Genomic DNA, 12,973 nt, shown 5'->3' with positions numbered 1-12,973 from the left:
CAGTCCTCTCTGGTTGTGGAGCAAGAGCTGCCCTGGAGAACGATAGCAGCGGGAGGTGAGGGGAGATCAGAGGACGGCTCTCAGAAATGCCTTTTTTCCACACAGGGTTGGTGGTTCAGGTGCCTGGTCCTCCAGAGGATGCGAGCTGTTTTCCAGAAACCAGAGCCATATTGCTTGCCAGTGCAACCATATAACCAGCTTTGCCGTCCTGATGGACATTTCAAAACGAGAGGTCAGTGATGTCAGGCTCAGGATTTTTCAGGGCTTTGGATTTCAAGGGCTTTGTTTTTTCAAGGGCTTTGGTTTTCAAGGGCTTTGATACAGAGCTTGAACTTTAAGCGTGACTCAGAGCATTGTCAGTGGATCGATCCCATGTTGCAGTGTGTCAGGACTGAGTTGCCCTGTGTCTGGTAGCACCCACCATTTGGTCTGCTGAAAGGAGCTTCTTACCTGCTTGGTGCACCCTCTGGGTGCTGCCCATACACACGTAACATGTAGAATGACTTAGGAGGTGGCATCATTCACTACTGTTGGTCCTAAAGCAAATCTGTACATTGGCTCAGTAGTAATGAAAACATTGACATTCCAAGTAGTAGATTTGATTGTAGGAAAAGAAGGGAAAAACTGACAAAGTTCCTGTCAATTTCCTTCTGCAGAATGGGGAGGTGCTTCCTCTGAAGATCGTCACCTACACAACCGTATCCATCTCGCTGGTGGCTTTGCTGATCACCTTCATACTGCTGGTACTGATCCGCACACTACGTTCCAACTTGCACAGTATCCACAAAAACCTGGTGGCTGCCCTGTTCTTCTCTGAGCTCGTATTTCTCATTGGAATCAACCAGACTGAAAACCCGGTAAGAGTTACTCTGTGCCTATTGCTAGAGTTGTTGTCAAGCTTTCAATTGGGGGAAGGAGGGTGGAGGGGTTCATGTTGTGACTTTTTACCTGCCACTTGCCAGGCACGGGACAACTTGCTACATCCAAGAATCAGTAGGAAACCTGTCGCTTTGCTTTGTGCCTTCCAGCCACAGTGATTGCTGGCTTCAGCCTATCATACCTGTTGCCAAAGCTTAGTTCAGGCTCCTCCAAGCACTATGCACGTCAACAAACACAAGCTATGAAAGGCCTGAATATGCGATACGCCACACATGAAGTGTTTATGTTCTGTACTAGGACCTCATTGCTATCTTAACTGTGTAGCATTATATGTAGTCTTGCTGCTGATTCTTAGTACCACCAGTCTCAAAAGTCGTGGTTGCTACGCAGACAGGTAAGAGAAAAGCAGGCAAGAGTTCCAGCACTGCCAGGCTTCACAGTTGCCTGTACCAAACAGGCTGATGACAGATGGGGGATTACATGCGTTAAAAAGTATGTCCTTGACAGATACGAAAAGTATTCAAATGTTATGTTAGGGATTATCCGAACACTCTGAAGAACATTTATCTTCTAGAAATCCATTGCTGTACATGTTTAATCTAAATTTTGAGAGGAAAGTACAATCTCGAGATGAAAACACACACCCCAAAAAAGAGACATGATGATTCCACGTTGTCCAAGCAGCAGAAATGGGAAAATATGCCTACATTCAATGAGTATCATCACCAGTATGGTAGTGACACCATCGTGCCTAACCATGTAGTCTCAGTTGCTGGGTAAGCCTAAAGTGTCAGCTTGGATTCTAATATCCATTTGAGCTATAACATACGTTTTAGAAAGTACCTGACCTTGGCTAATTTCAGCTTGCAGTAACTGAGTGCTGTCAAGACCTTTCCCCAGTAAATTTGAGAGACCTCTCTTATAAAAATTGTGTTCCCAGGAAACCTCTGTTTAATAGTATTTCTTTTGGAAAACTAAAATTAAGCTGCTTAAATTCTTCAATTTCCAAGATTCAGGTTACTCTCTTGCTTTTTTTTTCCGCTGGGCTTTCTTTCCCCACTTTACCTTTTGAAAAATTGTGAATGCTAAACTAGACAAAGCTTTCCAGCCACTAGTGTCATGTCCAGTCCCATATTCTGATATTCCTCTGCACCAGGATTTCTGTTCCTTTATGTGCTGCTATGGTGAGATCTTCTGCAGTGACCTGCCCTCTGGGACATGGTCTCCAATCATGTGTGACCCATGTTGTCTTTGTTTCATAATATATAAGCTTGCATATTAATATGTCTCGGTTCAAATAAACTCACCTTGCCATTTGGTCCACAGCACTCCGTGTAACTTGACCTTTCCCATGACTTCTTGAGCACACCACTCATTTTTCACTGCATTTCACTAGCAAGAGTGAAAGAGTTTATACTCTTTCAGTTCTCTGACATGAATCCTGAGGAGCAGGGGGCCAAGCCCACATCCCTGCAGAATCTTACCAAAAAATTATGCAGTAGATGATGGCTCCTCATTTCCAGATCCCTTTTGTAATATCACAAAGCACCAGGTAAAGGTTTGTAGGAGTAGTAAAACAGTTCATTACAGCAATACTGCAAATAGTAATGGTTGTACTTAGTGAGATCGTTCTCTTTTTGCTCCTTCTCACTTTCATGCTTTGGGGCTCATGGTGTCATCATGTGCTGTACTATTACAAGGACTCAATGAAACACCCCAAAGCTTTAACCCACTTTTAGAAAGATTTTTAAGTTACAGAACATATTTCATACAGCAGAAAGCCACTCCTTACAGCCTACCCAGTCCATTTGAGAAGTTAGGAGGGCTGTAAGCCACGTCTGCTTGAGACAATTATTCATCTGTCTGTATGGAATGAGAGTTGTCTAACGAGTCATGCACTGATGAACATAAAGAGGTAAAGAATGCTGGAGCACAAATAACGCTGTGCTGCTTGGCACCCAGCCTGGCTTTTATGGGTTTCTGTAAATTAACAGTCACATTTCTGGGCGAGGTTTTACTCTTTCCCTGGACTATTGATAGAAAGTGATTTATTTTCTTTCTTTTTTCTTACCTGAAAAAGGTAATGTTCAGGGCAGCAGTCAACTCATATGCATGTGGGAGTAGAAGCAAAAAAAGCCCTGCTTACCTAGAGGGAAGAAAGGTCTTTTATTCAGTGAGCTGCATTTTCTATAATGCTTGGTGTTATAATAAAGCTGATGCAGTAAGTGAATCCAGAAAGTTGGCGGTCTTTGTACGATTCCTTTGCACAGCAAAGTTTAACAGGGAAACTTATGTTTCTGAGCATTATACCATGAAAAAACCCCACTAAAAGTCATGCCAAAATATGGAAGCAGGGTCAGTGCTGCATGGGAACAGAAGGTTCCGAAACAAAATGCAAAACATTTTGAAGTTTTATCAAGAGATCATTGGCAAAACCCTTTGCTTTGCTTCTGCAAGGAGAAGGTTAATTGTGAGATTTCAATTCAGGTGTTAGATGCTTGTGATCATTCCTGTTTTCATCCATCAAACTGTGAAGTTGGGAGGGAAAGGTGCTTAACAGATACTACAGAAATGCAAGCCTGTGAAGGTCAGAGGTTTCAAGGTGGCCATTTAGTCACAAAGATGACTTCAGCTACCAGTTTGCTCACTGTAGCTGTTACTCCTAGTCACTTTAAGGACCTTTGGTCTCTTTGGTTTCAGGACGTGCTTCATTTTTGCTGCTCTCAGCCTGGCAGAGCTGAGTGGTCCACTTTGTTCTGCTGACTCAGGATAAAACAAAATCCAAGCCTGGATCTGGAAGTTCCAGATCCCCTTGTTTCTACCCAAAGACATGAACTGCCCAGCCACCACTAGCCTGCTTTCTGTTTGTCCTTGTGACTTATGTGCCTGACTGCAAGTTGTGCAGCCTCAAGAGAAGGGTAGAGATGAGCATTTCTGGACCCAGAATATCTTACAGCCTGGTGTTTAGGTTGGTTTTCTGCAGTGGATGAGAAGGGGGTTAAACCCCTTCTTGAGCCAGTAGAGCGTAGGAACCACACTCCCACTTTCTAGTCAAATACACCAATTTCAACATCAGGTAAAAGATTGATCTGCCGAGTAGGTTGGTGATCTACTTCTGGCTGTATCATTTTAGTCCAATGATAATGACTTACTTATATACTTATGAAGTATAGATGTTCAAGGTCTGCAGGGTTCATCAGTGAAGGGCAGAGCTGCAGGGACAAAAGAGATGGCTAAAACCTTTCCCCATGGATGCATCCATGCTTTTGCTTTTCAGTATTTTTTGTTTTTAAGAGAGCCCCGGAAAATGAGCTGTAGATGAAACAGACCTTTACAGACCTATGACACAGACACAGGGGCAAAATGGTTTGCTGGTCTTATGTTAGACAGTAAGATCACATAAAATTTTGCCTATTTGTGAGGCAGACATTTCATCGAACTGAAAAGAAGATTCCTCAAAGAAAGGACTTTGGTTAAAGTCTACAGATCACCCATTGCTCATGTTCAGCGTGTTCACTTTTCCTGGGCTGAAGCTTCATGGATTTCTGTCACCAGAAGTGAAGTTTTTCTGAGCAAGAAGGACTTTGTCAGGGGCTGGTCCTAAACTGAAGACCTGAGATCTTCTCTCAGCTCCCCTCCGCCTTGCTAAACACAAGGAGAGTTTCTTTGTACTTTTATATCTACTAGTATCAGGCACAAACCATGGCCTGCTTGGAAACAAAATAACGCTGTACCAAAATAGCACACTTCCTTTCTCTCTGGAAAGAATGAAGTAGCAGAAAACCCCATAGAATAGCCCTTGATGTGAAAATGGGAGACACCGAGTCAGTGCAGGGTTGAGGGTGGCTGTTCTCAGGAGCAATGTGTTGACTTTGCAGTGAGACCAATTTAGCTGATGCAGTTAAACACGCTGTGGCTGAATTCAGTGCAGTGGCATTGTGCAGGCAAGACTCATATATGAGACAAGGCAAAGGGTCTGCAGCCTCCATAGGAGCATCCCCACCTCCTGCTCTGCGCCAAGAAAAAGAACCAGGGGCTCTGTCAGCCCTGCCCCTCTTGCAAGCGGAAGGAATTCAGTCAGAATAGTCAAAATCCTCACTTTTGGAGCAAATACAGAGAAATTAGCCACAGAATGCGGAGGGCAAGGCCAGTGACCAAAAGCATGATGGGTTGATAGGATAGAGCTGAACCAGACACAGAACAGGCCACATAATTTAAATAAATAAATAAATAAATAAATAAAGTTTTCACAACATGAAGAGCTTTTCTGAAACTGAAAAACTTCATTAATGGCAGTATATTTGTTCTGCCAAAACCTTTTTATTACACTTGCCTTTAGCTGCACGAGGGTGCCAGTGACTCACCGGGTTGTGATTCTGAAGAGCAACTCTAATCTTGCTGCACTTTCCCTTCTGCAGTTTGTGTGCACCGTGATTGCCATCCTCCTGCACTATTTCTACATGAGCACCTTTGCGTGGATGTTTGTGGAGCAGCTCCACATCTACCGGATGCTGACCGAAGTGAGGAACATCAATTTCGGGCACATGCGGTTCTACTACGTTGTTGGCTGGGGCATTCCTGCCATCATAACAGGTACCCTCAACCACCCCAAAACATCTTCCCTTCCCTACTAACTTCACTGGCCAGATTCAGGAAAGTTACCCCATCTAGGATACCTATGGATGCACTTAACTACTGCTGTCACTTCGGTGTTTTCCCGAATGAGGGCAAGACCAACTCATGTGTAGCAGAACTCAGCATGAATTTGGCAGATCTGTGTACCAAATGTCTGCTGCCCCAGTTGAAGTGATACTGACAGTTTTACAATGATATAAACATAATCGCAGCCAGGTTAAAACAGGACTTGATAACATTGCTTGGGAATAACAGTATTTTTATTTTAACAACTTTGCCAGTAGCCTTCAGAAATTTTCCTTCCCTGTGCTGGTACCTCAGGATATGTCCACATGGTCTCTCAGGGAGGAAGCTGCAGTGGCTTCAGAAACCAGTGCTGCCCACAGGACATTTACTGCCCTTCACTGGACATTCCCATTGCCTACCCTCAACAAGCTGTAAATGTTCCCTGGAGGGATTTCAGCAGTTCTGTTTTACTTGGCTTAAAAACACGCTGGGAGTACTCAAGCAGCCTTTTACTTCATTTCAGATACAAAGGCAATAACTTCCAGTTAAGAAAAAGTAATGAAAAGCTGGAGGCAGTAATCTTTTAAACTGTTCCAGAGTGATCCACAGGAGCACATCCATCTCCACCCTCGCCATGCTTATTTTTGCAACCAGACATTTCCAGTGCAGCACATGGAGCTTTGTTAATTCAGGCAGACAGCTCCTTGGGAAGTGCGCTTCACAGAACAGTTGGTGCGGGTTTTGGTTCAACTATTTCAGCATGTATCTGTTGCCATATGGGAAACCAGATCATAGGCAGACAGTTAACTTTTATCCAATTACTTTTATTTTTACAGATAACAACATACTGTCAGCAGTGGCAGAGGTTTAGATGTCTCTCAGGTCAAACAAATAACTATCACACTTGGAAAAATATTATGGAACAAGTTAGACTTAAAAATGTATGGGGCTTTTTCTGTGTGACTTCAGAAAATGTAATACCAAAACACAGCATAGGTTAGTAGAGGTCAGTTCTCTCTCTGGAGAACTGGTTAAGTTTTTCTATATCACCTCATGTGTAAATAATTTCTGCTTCTATTAATTTATCCAGAACACAATAGAAGGCACAATCCAGAAGGCTCTGCCGCTATAGACATATTCCTGACATTTTAAATGGAAATGGTCTTTGAACTTCTAAGACGTTTCAGACCTGTGTAACTTTTATCAGTACACACAGGACTACTGCAGTATATTCAGAAACATTTAAGTGCAATCATGTAATTGGCAGCATAATTTCTGGCAGAAGTATCGTTAAATACCAATAAACAATTCGCATTTCAGAACACAACTTTTTAGAAGAATTTTGTCAGACGGATTTTGTGTTTCATGTTTAGTTTCTCTCCTGAAGTTTAAATTAATTCAGACCTTCTCAACAGCAGTATTATGCAATCTAAATCTTACAAGTACACCATTTTTACATTTTTCTACTTAAATATTGTTATCTCTGGTGTGGAACTATTTTGCACTTTTAAAACTGTGAGTTACAGTCCCATGCTGTCTCCTGTAATCTCTGAATCTATTGAATTTGCAGTTCATTTAAATGAAAAGTCAGATCCCTATTACTGAGCAAGTCAGAGGATTTTGTAAACAATAATAAAGCAAACTAAGCCTTTAGTTTGCCCTTCTCGGTTTAGAAATCATCTGAAGAGAAAATTATTTCATCATAAATAGCACAATGTGGGATTTCTTGCCTCCGGATAACTCTGTTACTGTATATATTTGAAATAAGCTTCTTTTATAAATTTTAATATCTAAACAGTAAAAAGGCTCCAACTTCATAACATGCATCTTAAAGACAATTTCTTTTAAATTACTTTATGAGAGAAGGATTGTGTATGTTTCTTAATAGTGGAAAAGTCTAGGTATGGGAAGGAATGTGAGTCTTGGACATCCAAAGGGCTTTTTTGTTTTATTTGAAAGATAACTATCATCTAGCCCATTTCATCAATATCATAGCTGTCCTGAAAAAAAATGAACCTGCAGTAGCAGTGGCTTTACTCTGTTTTGTTTATTTAGTTTTTGTATTTTCCATGTTCAAACTGACATTCCTTTCAAGCTGGGACATAGTGGTCCTAAGGCATCTGTGATGGGACCGGGCTACTTGCTGAAGGGAACCTTCACCTTTGGAGGGATGGAAGCTTAGTAAAATGTTTACATAGGGAACATTCCAACAGAGAATCACCACATTTAGTCACAGCACAGAAAAGCAAAATGCCATGAATAAAAGTAGGATAGGAGTTGGGAGAAGGCCATCCAAAAGAGTGTGGATCTGGAATATTTCTTCATGGAGAGTGATAGTGGAACATTTTAAATTTGCTTTAAGCTTGCTTATTTTAAAATGTAGTTTGATCTGTCTATGAAAGGCATTTTATGATTTGCTTGCCTCAGGAGCAAAGGGCTGGATTTGGCACCCAGCAGGACCCCTCCAGTTCCTCATGTCTTTGTGGCAACATGCTAACTGGTTGGCATATGTGTGCAATAACTGCTTTGCCATGGAGACTGCAGTACTCATGTTAAAACAGATTGCTACTTAGCCCTAAAACCAATACCTCCAGCAAATGTCACTTTCCAAATCTGCTATCTGCTGCGAATAGTGAGCAAGGTGCTGAGTCAGGAGAGAGGCGAGGCTGAGCCTCAGTCACCTCACAGGCAGCTGCTGAGCCTGCAGGAGCTCAGAAGGGTCAAAACCTGCCCCTCCGGCAGCACCTCCCCACAGCAGGCTCTTGGCATGTCCTGGGATGGCTGCTGGTCCCCACAGGATGCTTGGCCATAGGACCAGCCCCTGCTCCTGCAAACGTCAGTGAGCTGTCACACAGCCCACACACTCAGTGTGCTCAGGACAGCCAGGCTGCAGCATTTCACTCATGGGCCAGAACAGTTCTGTGTATGTCATTGCATTGGGTTAATTCTGCCTTTGGGTAGGGTGTTATTTCACATATTGTTGACTGCAGTAAAATTTGAACCATGGACCTGAAAGACTGCAATTTTGCCCCATTTGTTTTATGGAGAACTTCAGGGTAGGATTTTGAGAGTGAAAAAATGTTTCTGTATGCCAATTGCCCCTGGAGCCAGACGTTTGGTCAAACTGTAGTTTAAGTCCCACTAATGGGGAAATCAAGTCCTGGGAAACAGACTGTGTCTATAGAACTGCATCTGTATAAAATACTTTATGGTCCCTTAATCATTTATGGCTAACTCTTTCTAGATGGCAACTTCTGAAGGGGGTGGTGGAAGGGCCAGTGGGAGCAGGGAGGGAGACCGGTCCTATCTCATTCCACATTTCAGTGAAAAAAGATCCAATATCCTCTGCTTTGCCAAATTGCCAGTTTAATTTTCATAGACCATAGGCCTGTACCAGATGTGAATATTGGCTGTGGGCCAGCTTTAAGCAGCAAGAGTGAAACACAGCTACCTCTCCCTTTTTCAGTGTCTTTCATCCAAGCACACAGGCTTCAATTTAAAAAGGCGTTCATTAATGCACATGAATTCCTCCAGAGAACAGCACTGCCATCAGCCTTGGCCACTTTATTGAGTCAGGACATATGCTCCACGCAATAGGTTGCCCCTATGCCCAGGCAACATGCTGCAGCCGTTTACCATATGTCATTGGCCATAGGCCTTGTAGGGATCAATTTCTGTGTCTTGAAGAAGGAAGACCTCTGCAGACAGGGTACACCTGACTCAAAGGGGAAAAAAGGATCTTTCATAGGAGTTAGAGCTCTTTCAAAATGTAGTTTAAAGCTCTTTTGATAAGTTTGAAAGACTTTAACTTACTGAAAGAGCTTTAAACTACATTTGAAGGGGGAAAGGGATAATACCAGGCTCACTAGAAATAAGCCTGGGGGTGGCATGCTGATGTTTGAGGGATGGTTTGTTAGCAAGGTCCTTCTTTCCACCATCTAAATGGAGGTAGGGGATGGAGATCCACATGATGGCAAAGACGCGAGGGTGGTTATTGTGTTGGAAACCACAGAAGTGCCTGAGAATGGTCACACAGGAATTAGAGCTTCTCCCCCCAAAAAGGTGGCAGGATCAATAGCCCAACTGAAGTGCATCTACACCAATGTATGCAGCATGGGCAACAGACAGGAGGCGCTGAAAGCCACTGTGCAGCAGGAAAACTATGAGACAGATGCAATCATGGAAACATGGTGGGATGACCCATACAACCAGAGTGCTGGCAGAAGTGCTCACTGAGGCACTTTCCATCATTTATCAGCAGCCCTGGCTAACCATGGAGGTCTCAGTTGACTGGAGGTTAGCAAGTGTGACACCCATCCACAAAAAGGGCCAGAAGGAAGATCGAGGAACTACAGGCCTATCAGTCTGATGTTGGTGCCAGGGATGACACCAAGTTGGGTGGGAGTGTTGGTCTGCTGGAGGGTAGGAAGGCTCTGCAGAGGGATCTGGACAGGCTGGATTGGTGGGCTGAGGCCAATTGTAGGAGGTTCAGCAAGGCAAAGTGCCAGGTCCTGCACTTGGGTCACAACAGCCCCATGCAGTGCTACGGGCTTGGGGAAGAGTGGCTGGAAAGCTGCTTGGTGGAAAAGGACCTGGGGGTGCTGATTGACGGAGCTGAACATGAGCCAGCTTGTGCCCAGGTGGGCAAGAAGGCCAACGGCATCCTGGCCTGTATCAGCAATAGCATGGCCAGCAGGACCAGGGCAGTGATCACCCCTTGTACTGGGCACTGGTGAGGCTGCATCTCAAATCCTGTTCAGTTCTGGGCCCCTCACTACAAGAAAGACATTGAGGTGCTGGAGTACGTCCAGAGAAGGGCAACAAAGCTGCTGGAGGGTCTAGAGAACAAGTCCTGTGGAGGAGGTGGACTTGGCAGTGTTAGAGGTTAGTGGTTGGACATAATGATCTTAAAGGCCTTTTCCAACCTAAATCATTCTATAATTCTGTGATTTTGCAGGTCAAAGGCAGCAATTCCAGTCCATCATCATATGGGTGAGGTGTAGGTCACCAAATCAGACAGCACTCTAAATCAGCAGGTGGGGGCTGGACTCAGAGACTCCCTTGGAATTGTCCAAGCTTTGAAAAATAAAACAATAAAAGGTGTGTTCTCAACAAAATTGCCTTGAGGGCATTAGCAAGCTCTATTTCAAACAGCACTGAAAGCAAGGTGAGGTACCTGAGATGGCAGCTCAAAATGAATCCCACCTGAGCTCAAGCAGTTAACTCCTGTGAGTTCCCAGGTTCCTTTGTTTCTGTTGCTATTTTAGTGAGAGCAAGCTCACGGCGGGTAAGAATGCACTTATTTTTTGTAGTATTGACATCTCCTCAGTTATGATTCATGTCATTCTGCTGCATAGGCTTATTGAAATTCCTCAACATGTCACTCACCCTCAAGGCTTCATCCCACTGTGTGAGTATGGCTGTAAAACTGTGCTGAAACAGAATTAATTTGGGACTTGCATTTTCTGTCATTTCTATGCAGCTGACTTTTTTTCTAGTAGGCAAAACTTGTAGTACTCTTTGATATGGAGTGACCAATGTAAAGATTTTGATTTACAGAAGTTTTATTTCAATATTTGCCTTGATTCTGACTTCCCAGACTGTCCTGTTGAACACATTTTGCCATTGTCATTTTGTTTGTTAGACAGTGACTTGAAAATGTAGATCTCAGCAGCACCTTTCTGATGTACTTTCTCTCCTTGTTGTGACCCAGGGCTTGCTGTTGGTCTGGATCCACAAGGTTACGGGAACCCTGATTTCTGCTGGTTGTCTGTTCATGACACCCTTATCTGGAGTTTTGCTGGGCCCATCATAATTGTTGTAGTTGTAAGTATGGTGGAGTTGGCATCTGGAGTTGTCTTTTCCTTACTGCTACCTTTTCTTTTATGTTTTGTCAAACAGTAGTCATAATGAGAAGCAACTGTATTCTTGTACTTGAGCTTGTCTCTTTTGCTTAAACAAATAAGGCATGAGCTGAGCTCCTGAAAATCAGGGGGCTGCTTGCCAGTGTGAAGATTGCTTGTGAAGCGGTCGTTGTATGGCCAGAAACCTATTTATTTTTCCCCATTTGCTTTGTTTCATTGAGGAGTATTCAGAGCAATTGCCACTATATACTTGCTCTGTTACTATATTCTTATATTCCACTTTGACCCAGCTAAAAGAAGATGCTGGGCTGTGTGGACTCTGGTCTGGACAAGGACAGCCGTCCTGAGTTTTTATCTTTCATTCAAGCCTCTTTCCATGGGGCCATTTTACTGGGTTTCATCCAGATCAAGTCTCAGGATGCTCTTGACTATGTTGGCTTGAAAGGAGGTTAATCTTGGAACTTAGAGACCTGTAAATCGAAGAAAAAATATTCTTGGCATCATGAACCATTTTAGGATAAAAAATGCATTTTCATTGAAAACTGAGCTCTAACAAATGTACAGAAAGAATACATGCTGTTGTTTCTACTTCCCTTTCAGATAAACACTGTCATCTTTATACTAGCAATGAAGGCATCGTGCAGGCGAAGGCAACGCTCATTTGAAAAAACTGGAGTCGTGTAAGTTCAGGTTCAAAAAGCTGTAAAAAAAGTTCTGGCCAGGAATAATAAAGGGATGGAATTGCCTAAAAGGAAGTGTTGGAGTGGGAAATAAAAAATATATTTGGCAGAAGCAATTGGAGCTGCACCTACTCCTGGGGTTCCCTTGGAGGCTCTGTTAAACCTCCACCGTGATGCTCTGCACCATCAGCAAGCGTAGGCAGGACAAGGAAGGGGAGAGGGAAAGGTCTGGTCTCCAGATGATATCTTTACAGTCCTTCCAGATCTTTCATCACACACCCTGCTGCACTGTCACTTCACCTCCACCCATGGCATGCTGAGGTGGACATAATTCTGGGTGTCCCCATGCTCACCCATGGCTCAGAAAGGTCTCCCCTCCCAAATGCCTGGGTTACCAGCCATGTCATAGCAGAGACCCATTGAGGTTCCCATGCTGAGGGCCAGCCTCCCCCAGCCCCATCCCCATGGGATGAGCAGAAAGCCTTGCAAGCTGCAACCTGCCGCCTTCCCGAGCTGCTGTGGCAGCCTGTTCCCATTAATGTCTGTTTTGCCCAAAGCTCAGAATTTACCTGTGAACTGAAACATGATTAGCTAGTGGCAAGACAGACTCTTTTCTAGTTTCATTTTTTTCAGATAGGTAGCTGTATGAGATTTCAAAAGGCTGCTTCTAGCTATTTATTCAGCCCTGGCTGTTGGGTAATTTCTTTAAATTTCTTTTTTACATCTCCCTAAACAAATGGAGTATAATTGCTACTTAATGGCAGGTATGTTACTCATAACACAAACCTTTTGCCACTGGAATTGTGGCCATCCTTTGAAAATATCTGTGGAAATAATGTTCTTAAGTAAACAAATATTCTCCTGAGTGCTCTGGATCCAAAACCTTGAGCTGTAATGTTGAGAAGGAAT

At 43.4% G+C, this 12,973-nt stretch overlaps 1 protein-coding gene across 10 annotated transcripts in view; it reads left to right on the top strand.

Annotated features, from left to right (window-relative positions):
• Positions 1 to 12,973, top strand: part of CELSR1 (cadherin EGF LAG seven-pass G-type receptor 1) — a 165,844-nt gene that overhangs the window by 143,439 nt on the left and 9,432 nt on the right. For all 10 annotated transcript variants that reach the window (XM_030480073.2, XM_030480078.1, XM_030480076.1 and 7 more), the window contains exons 23-27: positions 106 to 232; positions 657 to 857; positions 5,298 to 5,472; positions 11,234 to 11,346; positions 11,985 to 12,064. In XM_030480073.2, coding sequence (XP_030335933.1) covers positions 106 to 232; positions 657 to 857; positions 5,298 to 5,472; positions 11,234 to 11,346; positions 11,985 to 12,064 — 696 coding nt within the window. The remainder of the gene's footprint in view (positions 1 to 105; positions 233 to 656; positions 858 to 5,297; positions 5,473 to 11,233; positions 11,347 to 11,984; positions 12,065 to 12,973) is intronic.

The sequence above is a fragment of the Strigops habroptila genome, chromosome 3, assembly GCF_004027225.2.
Source record: "Strigops habroptila isolate Jane chromosome 3, bStrHab1.2.pri, whole genome shotgun sequence".
Taxonomy (NCBI): domain Eukaryota; kingdom Metazoa; phylum Chordata; class Aves; order Psittaciformes; family Psittacidae; genus Strigops; species Strigops habroptila.
The sequence above is the reverse complement of the archived record's forward strand: the minus strand, read 5'-3'. Positions and strand labels throughout refer to the sequence as shown.